We start from the raw sequence: 19709 nt of genomic DNA, 5'->3' as shown, positions 1-19709 counted from the left end.
TGTGGTAGCTGTGTACTTGTGTGTGGCGTGTATGTGATGTGTGTGGTGGGTGTGTATGTGTGGTGTGTAGTGTGTGTGTGATTGTGGTAGGTGTGTATGTGTGTGTGGCATGTAGTGTGTGTGTATGATGTGTGTGTGGTAGGGGTGTGTGTGTGGTGTGTGGTGTGTATGTGAATGTGTGTGGTAGGTATGTGTGTGTGGTGTGTGTGTATGTGATATATGTGTGTGGTAGGGGTGTGTGTGTGTGGTAGGTGTGTATGTGATGGGTGTGTGATGTATGTGTGTGTGCTGTGTGTGTTCATATGTGCTCTATCTGCCCCCATCTTCTTTTTCCCTCCCTTTCCCCAGTCCCTTCTTTCTTTCTCTCTCCTAAATACTAACCTGGTCATCACATACAATTTCAAACCAGTGGAGGAGTCCCCTTAGGCTTGAATCTGCTATACAGGAGTCATTTATTTACGTGAAGTCACAGGTCTTAAGTCTGCCAAAAGAGCTTTGTTTTAGCCTTTTCAAAAGAAAGACCAACTTAACAATTTAATGTCTTCTTTCCAGAATTGATGTCCACTCATGAGCTTGAAAAGAAAGAATTGGAAGAAAATTTTGAAAAACTGCGGCTGTCATTGCAGGTTAGTATTTCTTTAATTTTCTTACCTGATATCGAGATAATGGCAGCATCATTATTCCCACCCACAAGCATTCATTCAGCACCTACTGTGTACTAAATCCTGTACTAAACAATAGAATATAAGGTAAATAAGTCATACTCCCTACCCTTAAGAAATGTGCTGTCTGCTCAGAGAGCTGTGATGCAAATAGTGTCAGACAACAGGTAACACATACTTGCACCAAATGAATAATACAGCTAGTGAATGCTACAGACATTCAGAGAGATTACTCTGCACTTGCTGTGGTCTGGAGTATCCAAGGAGTAACTGAGCTATGTTCAAAGCCAGAGGAGGACTTGGGGAAGAGAGTGTTCTAGGCAGGGGTAATGGTGCAAGGAGGGTTGTGCAGGTCAGAATTCACAGAACGTGCTCTGAGACTTATAAAAGGGGCTGCAGTTTCCTGGAGGTGGCTGAGACGAAAAGCACCTTCTCTTCCTCTCACTGCCACCTTTAGGAAACGCTGGTCTCAGATGCCAGAGGAGCTGCCTGGTGTCCTGCAGGCCTCTAAGGAGAGAATGCAGAGTGTCCCAGATCACCTGTGTCTCCTTCCTGCCTTACAGAGACCCAGGCAGCTGCTTCTGTGAAAAGACATTGACAACCCCCAGCCCCATGGAGGAGCTGCCTGGGAAGCCAGAGGGATGCTGGGGGCCCTGCTTCCATTTCCAAGTGTAGCAGTTCCAATCACAGAAAAATTATTTTGTAAATGTCAGGCACACTCTCATCTGGAAGTTGCGGGAGGTGAATCCCATAGCTGTAATACATAGGCAGGAATTCTGCCTCTTTGATGGCTCACTTTCCTCTGGCAACATACATGGCACTGAGCCTGCCCTGCCAAGAGTCCAGGATCGTGGGGAGACCCAGGGTCACACTCTCCAGTGTACTCTTCAAAACCTAAAATGTATTATGCCCACACAGTGCTTGTGTGGTTTGCCCTTGGCCAATGAACCCCAGCCTGCCTTCCTCATATACACATCCTGCACCAATAGTTGCACTATCCTTAAAGGAATACAAATCAGGATAAGTGACAGCCATACAGCGATATCACAAAAATCCCATCCAATCCCAAACCCAAAGAAGCGAGAGTTTTGTCTCGTCTGGGAGTCTGTGCCCTGCCACTGACACCAGATGGTCCTGAACTGGGCGTATGTTTGTTGTGCCTGTCCAGCAGAATCTGTTTGGGCTGGAGGTTATTTGGTGCAAGGAGGGTGGAATTGCTCAAGCCAACCTCCTTGGTCTACAGGCACCTGGAGAAACAGGTTTGGTGGTTAGAGATTTGAGTTTTTGTTTAAATCCCCGCTGCGCTAGCTCTTACTAGCTTTCACATCTTGGAGAGTTATGTAGCCTCTGTAAACCTTAGTTTACTCTTTAAAATAAGGATGATGACAGTATCTTTCTTAAGGTATGAACAGATTAAGGGAAATAACGTGTGAAAAGTGGATAGCCCTGGGTTGGCTTAGGTCACTGCTAATAAGTGGCAGCTATTGTAACTATTGTAATAATAACAAGCATTGTTACATTTATTGTGATTATTGTCATGCTGTTGGTTGGCTCCAGCCAGGTCTTTGTGCCTCTTAGCATGACATAAAGAAGCCAGCCCAAGTTAGCTGCAACAACACATTCTGTCCCTGCAGATCTGTTTTGAGTGATGGTGAATAAGGCAGAAACATCAGTTTGGTGTCTTAGATCCATCCTGTGTTGTAATTGCCTGACGAGTTTGCTGTTGTTTTGTTTTTTAATGGAGGGAAAGAGGCTTAAAAGAAATGCTTTCTCTGACAACACTGAGGAGGTTTGGTGTAGGAGCCATGGAGGGAGAGTCATTTTTATAGTCAGTGTAGCAGGTGACCTGTGCTAGGTCACCTGCGACACTGCCAGGGCCGTGATGAACATTTCAGCTCATAGGCGTGCAAGCCCCCACCTGCGGCGTACTGCCTTAATGCACTGGCATTTGCATTTCATGGCACTGTGGGAACTTCTATTTCTTAAAAATAAAATGGAAGTAGGCTGGGCGCGGTGGCTTATGCCTGTAATCCCAGCACTTTGGGAAGCTGAGGGGGGCAGATCACCTGAGGTCAGGAGTTCAAGACCAGCCTGGCCAACATGGTGAAACCATGTCTCTACTAAAAAAACGAAAAAATTAGTTGGATGTGGGTCAGGCGCGTTGGCTCACGTCTGTATTCCCAGCACTTTGGGAGGCTGAGGCGGGCAGATCACCTAAGGTCAGAGTTTGAGACCAGCCTGGACAACATGGTAAAACCCGTCTCTACCCAAAATACAAAATTAGCTGGATGTGGTGGTGCATGCCTGTAATCCCAGCTACTCGGGAGGCTGAGGCAGGAGAATCGCTTGAACCCGGGAGGCAGAGGTTGCAGTGAGCCGAGATCGCGCCATTGCACTCCAACCTGGACAACAAGAGCAAAACTCAAAAAAAAAAAAAAAAAAAAAAAAAATTAGTCAGACGTTGTGGTGAGGGCCTGTAATCCCAGCTACTCCGGAGGCTGAGGCACGAGAATCACTGGAATCCAGCAGGCTTAGGTTGCAGTGAGCTGAGATCATGCCACTGCACTCCGACCTGGGTGATAGAGTGAGTCTTTATAAAAAAAAAAAAAAAAAAAAAAAAAAGGAAGTAACTGGAAAAGAGAACAAAAAAGAGGAAAAGAAACCTACTCAGGGAGGTTTGCAGACCAGGGTCCTCCACCATAAGAAAGCAAGCAGTCAAGCCCAGTGCTTCCCATGTTAGTGTCACTGTGTACACTTATTAGCATTCACAATATCACTTCCCATTATTTGGTGGGATGATACCATTTCTCTTGCCAGAAAATTCATGGGAGGCTAGGCATGGTGGCTCATGCCTGTAATCCCGACACTCTGGGAGGCCGAGGCAGGTGGATCACTTGAGGTCAGGAGTTCGAGACCAGCCTGGGCAACATGGTGAAACCCCATCTCTACTAAAAATACAAACATTAGCTGGGTGTGGTGGTGCACGCCTGTAGTCCCAGCTACTTGGGAGGCTGAAGTGGGAGGAGCACTTGAGCCTGGGAGGTGGAGGTTGCAGTAAGCCAAGATTGTACCACTGCACTCTAGCCTGGGCAACAGAGTGAGACCCTGTCTCTGTCTCTGTCTTTCTCTCTTTCTTTCTCTCTCTCTCTCTCTTTATGTGTGTGTGTGTGTGTGTGTGTGTGTGTATCTATATATCTATATCTATATATTTTTTAGAAGAGTTCATGGGAGACCTCGTTTCTGTGTTTTGATATTACAGAAATGGTGCTGGGCAAAGAGCTTTGGACTGGTCTGCATGAGTGAGACATGACGGGTGAAGGTCTCCTTGGGCATCAGTGGTCTTTTCCCAGCCTGTGGTCCTGAGAGTCGTGGCCGGAGCTGAGTGGGGCAGGGTCAGCGCAGATGCATCTGCTCTGGGACCTGGGGAAGGGGTGCAGTGTCTCCATAGACACGCCTGTATTCCTTCAACCTGCAGGTGGAGAGCGGGCAGCTGCCTGCCTAGCTGGCAGGCATGGGAAGGTTGAGGGCTGGGAGCGCCAGTCTGGCTACAGGGTGGGTGTGAGCAGGGAGGAGGAGACTGTGTGGACGCAGCTTACGTGGCAGCTTCTATCAAGGACATGCAACCCAGTCCTGAGGCCAGGAAGACTGTGTGGGAGCCAGAGTGAAGCGAGAGTGAGAGGGAGCTGGCTGGAGGCAGGCACTGCCAGCAGGAGAGCTAGCCGCGAGAGGAAAGGGAGGCAACGGGGCTGGGAGGATGCTGTGTTAGGGAGTGTGCACTGCAACTTGAGGGCAGTGGGGTAGGAGATAGGGGAAGGACAGGTTCCAGTTTGCACATTAGAGAGAGTGCCTGACTGCAGTGTGAGGGCAAAGGAGCGATAATTCAGAAAAAAAGAGGAACCGTGCCAGGAAGGAGCCAGCAGAGTGGCCTGAGCTCAGGGGAGTCTGTGGGTTCTAGGGACATTTAGGAGGCAGGATGGCAGGACTTGATTATGGACTTGGTGATTCGAAGGTTTGGTGATTAGAAGGTTTGATGATGTCGGAGGGGTCCCAAGGGAGAGAAAGAAGTCAAGGAGGGTTTGAAGGGTTCTGGATTGAGCTTCCTAAATGAGAAATACATTCATCACAGTATTCATCACGGTATTTGAAATACATTCATCGCGGTCCTTCCCAAAGCCAGGGGCTAGGTGCCTCCTGGACAAGAGGCACCTCTGAGGATTCTCTCTGAGGATTGTCTGCCTCTGTGGGATCAGATGTTGTGAAATGCCCCCAGTTCACAGTGCTTTTGTGGTGTCTTCCTGACAAAGCACTAAGAAGGAGTGAGCCGAGGGCAGGCGTTGGGGGAAATCATCCTCTGTCGTATGGTTTTGGGGCCTCTCCTTTGGCCCCTCTTTCTTCACCCCCAAGGGAAACACTCGGAGGATGCCCAGGGCACAGTGGTGGCCCGCTGATCACCGCTGTCCAGGCTGTGGTGGCTGCTGTCTGTAGTGGCCCCAGCTGGACTCCTTATATCATTACTTGCAGGACCAGGTGGACACGCTGACCTTCCAGAGCCAGTCCCTGCGGGACAGAGCCCGCCGCTTCGAGGAGGCCTTGAGGAAGAACACGGAGGAGCAGCTGGAGGTAGTTTCTGGATTCCAGGCTTCCAGCCCCGCAGGGACCCCGCCCCAGCGAGGCCGAGGGACTCCCTCAGCAGTCTCGTCCCAAGATAAGGCCTCTCTGTGAATCCGCTGCCGAAGTGACAGTTGGTCACGACCTCCCCTGGATTTTTAAACAATTCCTGTCAGCAGCTCTCCCCTGAGACAGGCAGCAGCTGTGGGTTTCTCCAGCTACGTGTTATTTTTGCCAAATTCCACAGCATTCCCCAGCTGGAGTCGCGGGGCTCCTATGATAAGCATGGTCTGGAAACCCCCGCCCCGCCCCCGCTGGCCTGACCACCCCTTCCAGCCCATTCTCCCGCAACTTTTTAAGCTGACATGGGGCAGCCTTGGCTGCAGCATGCGTTCATAGGTTGAGGGGAATTTTTTCCAGAAAAGCTGGCAAAACTCCTTCCCTCTAACGTAGGGTTGCCAAATAAAATACAGGACACCCAGTTAAATTTGAATTACAGATAAATAAATTTTTGAGTATAAGTATGTCCCTTGCAATACTTATACTGCATTTTTTTAAATGTTGTTTATCTGAATTTGGATTTAACAGGACACACTATATTTTAATTTGTTATATCCTGCAGCACTACTCTAACATGACTTTTTCTAAAATGGCTTTTCTGCTTCTTAAACCACTTTGCTCGCTTCCTGTACCTGAGCTCTTTATGGGCATAGGTGGGACCTGTAAGAGTCCCAGCTACCTGGTGAATCAAGTCGGCCGGGTGAATGTTAAAAGCCAGTGTTGGGTTTACTCTTTCTACCCCATGAATTCCCTGTTGGGCGTAGGCTGGCAACCCCCAGCAATTCTGGAGTCAGACTTTCCAGTGGTTGATGGCCATGTCTCACCTGCTTCCCCACAGAACTGGATTTTAGGAGGGTTCTCAGCGGGAAACTAGCAGGGCCCCTTCATCAGGGAAGGCTGTGAGCATCCTCTCTCTTTGGTGTTGCAATTGCCATCAGGGCGCTTGTCCCAGGAGGATAGATTTAGCTGGATTCGTGACATTGGTTAATACTGGATTTTCCCGGGAGCCCCAGTCAACAGCTCATGGCTCTCTGCCTCTAGATTGCATTGGCTCCTTATCAGCACTTGGAAGAAGACATGAAGAGTCTGAAGCAGGTATTAGAGATGAAGAATCAGCAAATACACGAGCAGGAAAAGAAGATTCTTGAGCTGGAAAAGCTGGTGAGTTGGTCCGTTTGCTCGGGAGAGTAACTAACCTCCATGACGCTCCTGCTGTCATCACTGATGTCATCGTTGATGGTATTCAGCCAGGTGTGTCCCTTACCTGCCCATTGCTTACACCTAAGCAGAAAATCCCACAGCTGGCCTTTCCCAGGAAGCCAGGAGCTCTCATAAGGAATCTTGGAGGTGGCTTCACCTTGTCTAACTCTGGAGCCTTCCTGACGGGCAGCCTCTTTCTGCTTCGCCCTGGTTTTCCCACAGTCGTGCTGTCTCCTCGCCCTCTCTTGGGGACGTGTGGGGACCCAGCGCGATGCAGCATCCCTGATGCCCAGGCACTGCACGGAGCACTTTCCCCGAGCCTGCTCCTAACTCCTACGGCCGGAGCAGCTGCCGCCACCAGCCGCTTTACAGATGCGGAGATGGAGCTCAGGAGGCCTGGCCCAGTGCTTCGAGTCCTCACAAGGCAGAAGGGGCCAGGGATCTCCCTGGGGCCCTTTTTATATGGGTATTAATCCCATTCACAGGGGCTCACCCTCAGGACCTAATCCCCTCCCCAGTTCTCTGCCTCCTAATACCATCACTTTGCGGGTTAGGTTTCAGCATAGGAATTTGGGGGGACACAAACATTGAGCCCAGAACAGAGTCCTTGCCCTCACCCACACTCGCCCACCTCAGCCCACCAGCCTGGCTCCTGCAGAGCTAGCAAAGGGCACTCCCTAGGGGGCACAGAACACCCAGGATTTCACCCCATACCCTGGGGCACAAGCCCCCGGCCAGGGCTAGAGTCCCAGAAAAGTGTGCAAAGGGAGTGGAGGAGAAGCCTCCTTCCAAGGGCAGCCCATCTTGCTCTGGAAATTGGCCCCAGGATCTCAGATTCTTATTTTTTCTCTTTATTATTGTTCCTTTAAAAATAAACTTTTGATACTACCAAAAGTAAATATGTGTACTGTGGAAAATTATGAAATAAGATAAACAAAAAATAAGCAGATTATAACATCATATTCCTACCAGTGCTTATACTTTCCAGGACTTTTTCTCTGTAAGGCAGTATCTGCGTGCACATGCGCACAGGCACACACCCACCCACACACATGGCCCACATATTATACTGTATAAGTGTTTTATATCCTTACCTTGCCATCTCAGGCAGGAACTGATCATCTCATCGAATTTTTAAAGTTCCCCATTTGTGAAATGTCCCTTGCATCTGTATAACCAAGCCAGGGGCTGATCTAGGGCCACCCATTGCATTTGGTGGCCATGTCACCTCTCTCTCTGGAGGCATCCCTTTTTGCAGACATCTCTTGCTGCACGGGTGCAGTTAATGGGGGCAGACCGGGTGATGCTGGATTGTCGCCAAGATTCTGGGCGATGCTGACCACTCTGCACCCTCCAGCAGCCCAGGACTTCCCAGCTCAGGCCAGGCCTAGGGCTGGCGGGGAGCTATATGACAGCACTCACCTCAGCTGAACTCTGCCTTGCAGCCTTGCCAGTGTGGGGACCAGCTGTTCTGAGAGCAGCCACCCATCTTCCCCCTCCTGGCTTGGCCATTTGCGTCGGGTCACCAGCAAACCTCTGGGTTTACTTGGCTGATTTTAGCCATGCTCCAGGCTTTCCGCCTGCCCATATGGCTTCTCATCCCAGAAACCTTCCCAGGCCAAAAAGAACCTACTTGATCACTTCATCTCCTGGGAGCAAAAGTGAGGGCTGGGCGAGGTGCCTTGCTAAAGACGGGGGACAGAGGCCAGTCCTGTGGCTAGGATTCCTAAGTCCTGTTCATGGACAAGGGACAGTTTTCTTTAAAGATTAACTACATTAACAGTGAACTTGTCACATTCTTTTCAGAAAATAATTTATTTCTAAACTGGTCTTAGAATCAAACTGTATTTCAGCTAGGACTCAGGCCCTTGAGGACATGCTAACAGGGAAAGGCATCAATTGCCAGGGAGTAACAGCCATGGGATGGATGATGGGATTCGGGGATAATGTACCCAGCTGCTCTTGGGCTTTGCATTCCTGGCTGCCCGTAGCCTCAAAAGGAAAAAGCATGCTTACATTATTTAGATTTCCTCCCTCCATTGATTCAGAATGTCATGTCGTGCATGCACGGCTGGCCAAGGATGCTGCTGCAGTGTGGTTGACCCTTTGGGAAGAACTGTGAGACCCAGTAGTTGAACGAGGTCCTAGTGGTATTCATGGCTTATCTCTGACAATGGCAAGGGCCTGGGGACACTCACTATAAGAAATACATTTTACATCAGAAACACACACACACACACACACACACACAATATATATAAAATAAAAATATCTGAAATTTGCTACCTACGGTGCACATGGGCATTTTCTATTCTGTTTCATTTAAAGAAGAAATGCTGGTCACATTCCTCTGACCTGATTTTACAATCACTAAAGCATTACGAACTGATGTTTGCAAAATGCTGTTCTTGATAATCCTCCAATGCCCAGAGCTGAGGGCACCGGTTTACTCCCTATTTTATGGCCTTGCTAGAACTTCTTAAACACCGTTTCCTTTGTAGGCAGAAAAGAACATTATCCTAGAAGAAAAGATCCAGGTTCTCCAACAGCAGAACGAAGACCTCAAAGCAAGGATTGACCAAAACACAGTTGTCACCAGGTAGGTGGGCTGGGTGTCACCTACAAAGTGACTTTCCTCCTGAGCTTCTTTTTGTTGCAACATCCAGTTTCCCTCACCCTGGGCTGTGAGTCTTTCCCCACAGTCTCTTGCTGTTTCCCCCAAGACCTGAAGAACAAGAACATACTCCTGTGGCCATCTTGCCTATCCCTGGCCACATATCAATGGGCCCCACCTTGGGAGAAATGGGTGAAATCAGCAAAAGTGTGCAGCAGGGTCCTCCTGCAGCACTGGGAGGGGAAGGGGTTTATTTTTGGAAGAGATTAGGCAAGGAGAACCAGCTGGGAACTGGCTGATACTCCAACTTCCAGAAATTCACAATTTCCATCCAGGTCTTGCCTGTCCCTGTGGTGCCCTGCTCTGAGGTGCTCCAGCTTTCAAGGAAGGTTGTTCAGGCTCCTCCCTCACATAGCACAATGTGGGAATAAAGCAGGGTTTTGGCTTCATCAGCTGCTCTTCCATGAGAGCTCAGCCATATCAGTAAGACCCAGGCCCGAACCCTTGCCCACTCAACTCATCTAGGCTCATCAGCGCTCACCCGTGGTGTGTTACCCTTGCACACATAACTCGTGCATATGCATACACTCACATGCACTCACACAGGCACTGCATGCTCACTCACACACACACTTGCATACTCCCACTCATGCACACCCACTCTTACACACTTATGCACACACTCATACACTCATACAATCCCTCACACCTATTCACATGCCCTCATGTTTGCACACACACATGTGCACGCTTATCTTCACAGGTACATGCTTATTCTCACATGTACATCCTCTCACATACATACGCTCTTGCACACATGCATGAATGAACGCACAGCCATTGCCCCCATAACTAAGCCCCTAGTGCAGGCATTTTGTTCTCACCTCAGAGGCACATAGGAAAGGCTGTGCCCCAGGCAGCAGGCTGCCTTTGCTCCGGAAGCTGCAAAGGCGCCCTTGTCAGCAGAGCAAGTGGCAGACTTTATCCAACAGAGGTGATTTTTCTGGACCTCAGTCTGTCCAGCTTTAAAATGCATATGTACTTATTCCTGTCGGTTCCTCAAAGGTGCTGTCATTCTTCAAAACTGCAACAAAGCAAGCAACTTGGATTCATTTTTTCACCTACCAGCCTTTATCGGCAAACATTAACTGAGCGTCTGTTACGTGCCTAGCACCAGCTGGATGCTGGGAGTTCAGCATGCAGAGCCCTGGCCTCTGTCCTCCAGAGCTCCCAGTCTAGCAGGCAGACACAGAGCCTTAGAGCAGCATTTCCAGCAGGGGAGGACACCTGCTGTCATGGAGGCACAAGCCTGGGGCAGGGAGGCCAGGAGAAGGCACCCCCAGCTTCCTGGCAGTCTCAGGAAGGCCCGCGGCTCTTCACTGCTCTTGTGCTGTTGTCATTGTCAATTGCCAGCTGCACGGCTGTCTCTCCTTTCGCAGCCTCCGGGCGGCATACCCACTCCAGCTCTCCACTTCCCTCCTTTCAGTCGCTGGCCTTTGCCCTGTCCAGTGGACAGCCAGTGCCTTCCCTGACCAGGCAGAGGGCCTGGGAGATGATGGGTATTGGCCAGAGAGGCTCTGGGAACAGATGCGTCATTGGGCCAAATGGAAATCATGATTCAACCAAAGTTCTTGGTCACTGGGTCACCCTGGTCCCTGTTCTCCCTGCGGGCATCATGGCCTCCTCCCTTTGCCCTGCACCATTGTCCTGACCTCAGGCTCAGTGTCTGCTAGCATGATTGCCACTTACTTGTCATTGTGCCCATGCAGACAGCTGTCGGAGGAAAATGCTAACCTCCAGGAATATGTTGAGAAGGAAACCCAGGAGAAGAAGAGATTGAGCCGAACCAATGAAGAGCTGCTTTGGAAGCTCCAAACTGGGGACCCGACCAGTCCGATTAAACTCTCGCCCACATCTCCCGTTTACCGCGGCTCCTCCTCGGGGCCCTCCTCTCCGGCCAGAGTCAGCACGACACCCAGATGACGCCACTACACGGCCTGCGGGAGCTCCGGCTTCTCGTCCTCCGGTCTCCACCCTGAGGGAGCACTGACCCGGTGCCGCCGGAGCTGGCCCTGTGCGCATGCTCAGTAGCTGCCAATGCATCCTAGGCGCGTCCTCCTCTGATTCCCCGTGTTAAGACTGCCCTGGTGTCGGCACTTAGGAAGGTGTAAATGGTAAAGTCTGATGTGCAAACGTTTTACCATAGTTAGAGCCAAAAGAAAGACACTTGCAATTGTTCTTGAGCAATGAACTTTCACTGCAGAATTTCAGGTTAGTTACAAAAAGCTCAGTTTTCAATATACATTGAATAATCATTGTGTACTGCACCGATATGTGTGTATATTTACATATACGTATATACACATGCTGCGGTTCTGAATTTCATTTTTTATAACATGAAGTGCTGACATATTTTAGTGAAGGTCAGCAGTTTTCTAACTTGTGCCTAAGAATTATTGGGAAATGAAAATGCATTTCTATCTAGCTTCCCAGGAATATTTCTACCCAAAATAGAAAAAGGAAAAAAAAAAAAAAGATACAGAGAAGAAGCGCCTTTCAACTCACCACCAAGTGGTACTCTCTTTAATACGAACACCAGCTATTTGTGAACGGTAACTGCCTTTGGAACAATCAGCTTCTTAGTCAACATGATGTGAGATCACTATTATTCCATTCGCAAGTTTTAATTATTGATACTCCTGTCATGAGCGGATGAGGGAGAGCAGTGGGAAACCCTAAGGGGGTTTAGCAGTTTTGCAGATGTTACTCATGACAGTGACTCATCTCTAATCTTGTAAACACAAGTTTTGCTTTTTTCCTGAATGGCATCTCAGACTCGGTCATGAAGCTATTGTTGCACCCTCCGGAAAACATGGCAGAGCCTGACCTTTGAGTAAGAGTGAGGATGACCTTGCAGATGACTGCGCCCATTCGCGCTCCATCCTCATGAAGGAAATTGTTGCCAAGGTCTGTATTTTGGCCAGGCACAGAGGGGGAACATCACTCCAGCTTTCCATGTGGTTCACTCTGATGCGATGCTGTAAAAGATCAACTCGTTGAAATAGGACCCTCAGGCCCCCATTTCATAGCAGCCCCCCTTCAGTTTGGTTCTACAACTCAACCCCTTCACTGCACACTGAGATGGCTCAGGGGTTCTAGCAGGGGCTTCCAGAAAAAAACACCATTTCTGTCCCGGGGGACCATTTCTGAGCTGTGCTAGATCATCACACGACCACCCAGAAACCCACTTCCACTTCCTGCTGGATGATCAGGCAACGCTGCTGCTGACTGTGCTCCCATCTTAGACCCAGAAGGTTCTCCCAAACAGAGGAGCCCAGTGAAACTGCCAGCCAGGGGGCACCAGCTCCTGGACTGGCATCTGTCTCTAAAATGGTAGAATTAGGATATGAACAGTACTCATGTAGTGGTGTGGAAGATTAGGAGCATGATACACAAAAGGAAGAAGTAGTTTTAACAGATATGGTGATGATGATGATGCCCTTGTTTCCTGTATGCGACAAAGACCCTGCACTTTCTCCCTGAGACCCCCCAAAAATTGTCCTGAGCACAGGCCTGTCTTTGAGTGTGCCCAAGGCGAGAAGAACCATGAGGGGGTCCTGCAGGGGCCGGAGCCACGGAACGGGTAAGAAACAGCCCGCGGATGGGGTCGGCTTGCCCAGGGCACGCCTACTCGGCACGCGTGTGGCCAACATGAAGGCAGACATGGTCCCTGGCCCTAGCATGAGTCCAAGCTGGGCTTCCAGGCCTCAGGTGCATCTCCAGCTAACCTCCAAGGGTCTTGCTCCTTCTGGGGACATACACGGTAAATCCACATGGAAACACCACCATTTCTCTTTGCTTTAGTGGCTCTGCATGATACTGTGATATTGAGTTGGGCATTCCATTAGAGTAGATCATGCCACATTGACTAAGTACACAAGTATTTATTCTAGTAGCAGGCACAACCTGCAAACACAAATTCAGTTACAGCTTAGCTGTCCGAATTAGGAACTGCTTACATAGCCGCACCTGCTAAACGCAGTTACACAGCAATACTGACTTCCGTGTGATGCTAGAACGTGGTACAGTGTATTAGGCTGCTGTGGTCAGAGTTGTAGCATTGTTAGCACTAAGTAATTCCTCATTAGGTGGACTTCGGTGAGAGCTTTGCCGTAACCCGCCCTGACCTTGGGTACTTGAGCTAATTTCCACGTGGCCCTGGCTTCGTGGGTTTTTTTTTCTTTTGTTACGGACACCCATCATGTATGGCTCCTCATCTGAGCCATCACCGCTCCTGAAACACATGGGGCGGCAGCTGCTGTGCCTCCTTCTCGATTCTTCCACCCCCCACACCATCAGAATTCGGCTTTCTCTCCACGTGGCGTCTGCCTCTGTCCCCTTCCAGGCTGGAGCGATGTTTCCACGTTCGGATGCTGCAGCCTCCGCACCTGCCTCAGACAGACCCACCAGATACCACCTGTCTCTTCGTGGCATTTGGGAGATGCATGGGCGGCCTGCCCCCCACCGCCGCCCCTGCCCACCACATGCTGGGACAAGGTTCTGGCTGGATGTCAGAATGGATGGGGGTGGGGGCAGCCCTGGCCATGATTAGTTGAATGAATGGGGTCACAACATCCCTTTTCCTGCCCCTACACATTGTGTTGCATATTTGTGTTTAACTCTAAAGCCTATTAAAATAAACTTGAGGGACTTTCTGCGGTATCTACTTGATGTAACTGGAGACCTGTCCCTCTCAGGCTGGGGATCCCAGGCAGGGAGGCAACGAGGGTGGCGTTTGCAGGCTGGACCCCTTTTCTGTGTGTGCCGGGGTTGGGCGATTGTCTGTGAGAGAAGTCTAGAGACCCCCCCTCTCCCCTGACTCAGCAGGTCCCAGATCCCTGCGCCCACCCCTCCAGCCTGGGGGCTTGAGCAGTCCCTCCCCTGGACGTGGAAGCTCAGTGCCTCTGCTCTGCAATGCCAGGGTGTGCTGGAGTTAGCTGGAAGGAGGACATAAAAGGTCATTCACTCATTTCGACCTGAAAGTGCTTGCTCCCCCCATCCCGATGGCCTTCAGTTTGGGCTGCAGCCGGTTTAGCCAGCTGGACCTCAGAGTGTCCCACAGGTGTCTGGCACCGTCACAAGGGAGACAGCTGGGTTCGCAGGTTCCCTATGGTGGTTTTGCAGGGTTTGTGGGAGTGGCAGCTGTTTTAGGGAGATCAGCAAGTCCCTCCTGAACAAGCAGTGAACAACAGACCCTTTGTAGACACACAATTCACTTCCGGACCTCACAGGGAACACCCCAGGGCCACCTCTGGGTCATCCCCGTGTATCGATGGCAATCTAGTTATTAATAATCTACCTGGCCATGTGTCCTAACCTGTTTGTTTCTTTTGGGGTGTCTTGAGCACCCTTCACTTACTTTCATAATGACCCCCTCCCATTGTCCTTACCCCACCTTATGCGGTAAACAAGGCAGGTGGCAGCACCTCCACATAACAAAGGAGCAAATGGGTGGCAGCCACCAACACGAACAGGAGGTGAGATTAGAGCCAGCTTTCCACTGTCCATGGAGAATGGTGTCCCCTTCCACGGCTCATTTGCAGTAGGCAGAGGAGACTCTGGAAGTCAACTCACTGCCCTCCTCTGTGCCAAGGAACCTTGAGAGCCTGGCTCTCCCTTCATGGGAGACTTGCATCCCTCTAGCAAGAAGGGAGTTACAGAGTTAAGCACAGGTGGAAACCAAGTGGTTGGACAGCTTCCCACCCGCGATTGGAGTTGAAGGATGTTCTCAAAGCCATTGCTGCATCAGTGTGTACGCTTCGAGCAATGACTCTGGGATTGCACCCTGTCACCTCATCCGTAACCACCAAGCGGTGAGGATCCTGCCCACATGAGAGTCTGTCAAACGCTTAAATACGTACACACACACATACACACACTCTACACACAATCCCGAAGGCTGGCAAGCCACTCTGGTGGTTAAGACAGAGCATGTTAATTCACTTAAATTAAATTTGCTAAATACGTTTTGGTTAGCCGGTCTGCATCTCTCAAACCTCTTGCCCCAAACCTCATAAAATAAAACCAAGACAGACATCTGGTGTTTCTGAGGGCCACGCTTGGGTCACTCTCACCGCAGCGTGATGATGCAGGCCAATCTTCCTCGCTCACTAAGTCGGGAAGTTTTTTCCAGTGCCAGCTCCAGGCAGGGTCGGGATGCCCTGCAGCTCTGAGCTCAGACGGCCCTGTCCCTTGTATGTGTACACACCTCCTGGGTGCCCATGCCTCCTCCCTCTAAGGCACTCACACCACAGACACGAAGAGAGCACCTGCCACGCAGCTGCTGGCTGTGCATAGCAGCTTCTCACATGACTGCACCGCCAAATTCACACGGCAGGCACTGGGCTTCGTCCCTCCTCCTGCACTGTGGGAACAGCGGTTCTGAACCAGCTGGCACTCATCAGGTGCGTTGTTTTAAGGGGAATTTAAAAGCATCCATGGCAAAGTCCTACCCAGCACAGCTTTTTCTTCCCCACGCAGTCTCAAATCCACTGGGATTAAGTGCTCAGCCACACCAAGAGCCAAAAAGCTGTTCCCCTCATCAGCAGACATGCTGCCTGTTTCAGTCCTGAAGACTTTTCCTCACATTGTGTTTTTTAAATGGCTGTATTTATGGCTGAGTGGACAGGCTTAATTTGGTAAAACTGAAGTGTTCCCTTTGAACAGGGTCTGATGGGATTATCTGTAGTTGGTTCCAGCCCTCCCTGCTGCAGCCTCAGACCCTGCCCAGGTCTGTGTGGTGTAAGGACTGGGCTGAAGTTGGAATCCAGGCCAGCACCCCAGGCCATGGCTCCACAGGCTTTCTCGTTGCTGCGAATGCCATTTGGGGGCAGCTTTTGAATGACCAGAGGTGCTTCATAACCAAACTGTGCAAGGGAAAACTTTCTCCAGGTGGTGTCCCTCAAGCCTCCAGCCTGGCATCGCCCCACGGGACCTTGAGGAGCCACTGGTCAGGGTTTTCAAAGAGACTGCTGAAAGATTTGGCATGGCCTTTTCGAGCTGCCTGTGCGGCACCAAGCAGTAGCCACTAGGTGGCAGTGTGGCGCTGCAGGACCTGGGGTCCATCTTGCACTTGGCTCAAAGTCATCCTTAGGGACCAGAGGTCGCCTTCCTATAGGACACATACAAAAATCCAGGAACAAGGCATGCCCCGTGCTTATTTCCCAATTCTGGAACCTATCAGGCTCTCTGGGCTGCTTTGCAAAGCTGGCCCCTTTTGTGAATCAGGTTCTGCATCAGCAGAACCTCCCGCAGTAATTACACCGGGCCAGAGACCACGCCCAACCTGTGTCCCAGGTGCATGCTGCACAATCTTGCTTACCCAGCGCGCAAGCTCTGTGGTCTGGCTTTCTGTGTGGCCAAGAAACATGAAATGTGCATGATGCTTTCAGGTGCAGATGCTCATCCCATATTCCAGATCATAGGCACGCTGGGGACCGGAGAGCAGCTCGCCTGCCTTCCCCTCTGCACAGCTCCCTGGGTGTCTGCTTTCAGCACCATCCATCAGCTGACAAAACTCAAAGGTCAAACCTTATCTTCTGGGCAGCAGATCTTCTGGTATAGCCGCTGTGAATCACTGCCTTTTACTGTCTGAGAATTAAGGCCCACTTGACTGAATTTGCCTCTAGTGCAAAAAATGGATCCTTTCTCAAGGGAGTTGAGGGAGTGAGATAGTAACAATTACCAGGATAGCTACACTCCCCCACAGCCCCTCTGCCCTGCATGCACTTTGCTCCCTCTAACAGGATGGTGTGTGTGCAGGCCAGCACAGGTTGGGGCGGCAACGGGCGAGGGCGTTTTGTTGCCGGAGACCAAGTCCTTCAGCAAATGCCTGACAAATGGCAGCCTCTGAGCTGCTTTACCCCCCAACAGCTTGGTTGGAAGGAAGACTTCTGTGGCCCCAAAGCCAAATAAATATGCAGACAGTATCAGAGATCCAAAATGGGGGCTCAAGGGATTCTCTGGTTGAGGCTCAAATTGTGGAATAAGGATTTTCCCCAAATGGCTACAGGAAAGTGAGAAGATGGGACTAAATTCACGGGCTGTGGGGAAGCAGAGCGGGATCTGGGACTCTCCATGGGGCACTGCCAGGCCTGGGTCCCAGGAGAGACCCGCTAGGATTCTTGAGATCACACCACACACATGGAAGCCATAGAATTTATTAGAATTTGCAGAAGCACGAGATAATGTACCACGAAATAGTTTGATTTTACAACATAAAGTATGGTAGGAAGTTGTCAATGTACACAGTGTTGTTAGCAAAAAGGGGAGGCAGGACAGTTTCACATTTTTTGAAAGGTGGTGGATGACAACTACACTTGTCCTTAAAGTAAAATAAAAGCAGGAGAGACCCAGCAGAGACCAACCTGATTTGCAGTTAGCATCGGAATCTAAATCTAGTATCACAACCTTAAGAAACTATAAGAAAACTATTAGAAAAATAGAACATCAAACAAGCAAAAAAATATACAAATATACATAATAAAAAACACACAACTCTTAATAATGGCTCCATGTTCAGTAGAAGAAAATATTTACTGGAGAAACCACAGCTATTCAGGTTTGATAATAAACCAACCCTCAATGGTATCATTACCCTTAGTGCTCCTTAAACTCGTTGAAGCTGAAAGGCACAACTTAAGCAGGAAACTTATCTTAAATATATATTATAACTTCTCAAATGGGAAAATAAGTCCCAAACTTAATAGTCTGTCATCAAGAAACACAAAATCATTTGCCTTGTTAATAAATTAACAGTCTGAATGCATCTTTCCATCCTGCTTCCTGACCCTGCTGGACATACTAATAGATACCCTGAGAAAATCTTCTCTTTAAGCTTGGCCAAGGTACTCCATCTCCTGTGGGGTTTTCAGCTGGCACTCAGCACATTTGTAGAATGACCCAGGAGGGCTCCATGGTAACTGTGCCCCGAGACTCCAGGCCCAGCCGGGTCCCGATGGCGAGAGCGTTGTGGCTCAGTGAAGCACTGGCATAGAAAGGCTGGACTCGAGGAATCAAGGGGTGAAGATGGAGTCGGCTGACATTTTTTGCCTTAAAAATCCATTAGGAGTCATAAGCGTGATGACACATGGAGTGTAGCTTCCTGCACCCCTGGATCAACAGTAATCAATTCCATGACTCAAAGTCCACAGGAGCCTGGCGGAATATACATCTCCCTCTCCCTTCAGAGCCTTACATATAATCTTCTCATGACGATGGCAAACAGATATATTTTAAATTACACGTAACAGTTATACATAACATATATCCAGATCCGTCTGCAGGCGAACTCTGCATCAGTTCCACATACAAGCCTCACGCCCCCACCACCCAGCAATTCCCCCATCCTCGGAACTGTCTCACGAGACCACCAGCGCACAGACACGAACATGCCTCTCACACACCCCAGAACGCAGCTGTGCTGGGGTTGGGCACAAAGGCCCCTCACTCCCTGTCTTCATGGTGTGGGTTCTTGGCTGCCAACAGAACTGTCAGCCTTTATTAAGAAGGGTCTGTGTAAAAATGGGATGTGTGAATCAGAAGGGGGCCCTGGCACAGAGCCAGGCAGGCTTGCTTCAGCATTGAGTCCTGCGTCACGCAGTGCCCAGGACCTTGCCTATAAGCCTGGGTGGGGCCCCTATGGGGCATATCCACGTGCCTCCCACCAGGACTCGTTGCCCTGTCTCCAGTCTCCACCATGGGTTGGGCTGGAGACCACACCACGTGGGACTGCAAACACCAGCCAGTTCACAATGCCTGCTCCGTGGCAGGGGCACGGCAGGGAGGAGCTGGGATCATCAGCATTTCCACCCGTCTGGACAAAAGTGGGCGGGCCATGCACCCTTCCAGCTGTGCACACGGATGTGCTGAAGGTGCAGGAGGCAGTGCGTCAGGGCTTTGGTGGCTGGGGTAGGTGGAGAAGCCCGCTGCCCCCACCACCCCAGGACTCGTATCGGATCCTGGCCACTGTGCTAGAGTCAGCACAAGGGACCAGGTGGCTGGTTGCCTGAGATAGATAAAAGAAGTCGCAGTGGAAAGAGTTTTTGCTACTGCAAAAAACAAAAGTGGGGGGAGATCTCAGCAATTCTGACAACAGTATACATTTAGTGACCTTTCTGAGACAGCCTGAGGAAAATGCATCTATCGCTCTGTCCTCTTCATTTGGAAAAATAAATCCGATGCACAAAGCCTTGGCCAAGAGGGTGTGAGCAGGGATGATAAGTGGAGGGGGGGTGCACAGAGGCCTGGTCTCCTCTGGATGGTGCCCCTCCAACTGCAGAGCTGCCCTCCTGTAAGCCGGCTCCTGAGCCAGCTGCCAACAAGGCCCCCGCTGCCTCCCTGGAGACCCACTTCATCCCCCTCTTCAGCAGAGGTCCTGAGGCAGAGGGCTGGAGATCTGCTGGGTTTGCTGCTTCATGAATTGGGGCCTTCGGAGGTCATGAACACATGCAGGGCAGTCACAGGGGTTGTGGGAGACAGGAAGGGATATTTACCCATCACAAATG

The 19709-nt window shown here is 50.3% G+C and overlaps 1 protein-coding gene and 1 pseudogene across 6 annotated transcripts in view; one reads left to right on the top strand and one right to left on the bottom strand.

Moving 5' to 3' along the window:
• Positions 1 to 13881, top strand: part of MTUS2 (microtubule associated scaffold protein 2) — a 701667-nt gene extending 687786 nt beyond the window's left edge. For 5 of the 6 annotated variants that reach the window (XM_032150562.2, XM_032150559.2, XM_032150560.2 and 2 more), the window contains 5 exons: positions 553 to 626; positions 5184 to 5282; positions 6372 to 6491; positions 9032 to 9129; positions 10914 to 13881. In XM_032150562.2, the coding sequence (XP_032006453.1) occupies positions 553 to 626; positions 5184 to 5282; positions 6372 to 6491; positions 9032 to 9129; positions 10914 to 11127 (605 nt within the window). In that variant the 3' untranslated portion in view covers positions 11128 to 13881. The remainder of the gene's footprint in view (positions 1 to 552; positions 627 to 5183; positions 5283 to 6371; positions 6492 to 9031; positions 9130 to 10913) is intronic. The other variant, XR_009213198.1, reaches the window with a different exon arrangement.
• Positions 13882 to 17347: 3466 nt separating this feature from the next.
• LOC116467114 (uncharacterized) lies at positions 17348 to 19621 on the bottom strand (annotated as a pseudogene).
• Between the last annotated feature and the right edge of the window lie 88 nt (positions 19622 to 19709).

Source organism: Hylobates moloch, unplaced genomic scaffold, assembly GCF_009828535.3.
Source record: "Hylobates moloch isolate HMO894 unplaced genomic scaffold, HMol_V3 SCAFFOLD_4, whole genome shotgun sequence".
In the NCBI taxonomy this organism is placed as follows: Eukaryota; Metazoa; Chordata; class Mammalia; order Primates; family Hylobatidae; genus Hylobates; species Hylobates moloch.
Note: the sequence above shows the minus strand (reverse complement) of the source record. Positions and strands in the feature narration are given on the sequence as shown.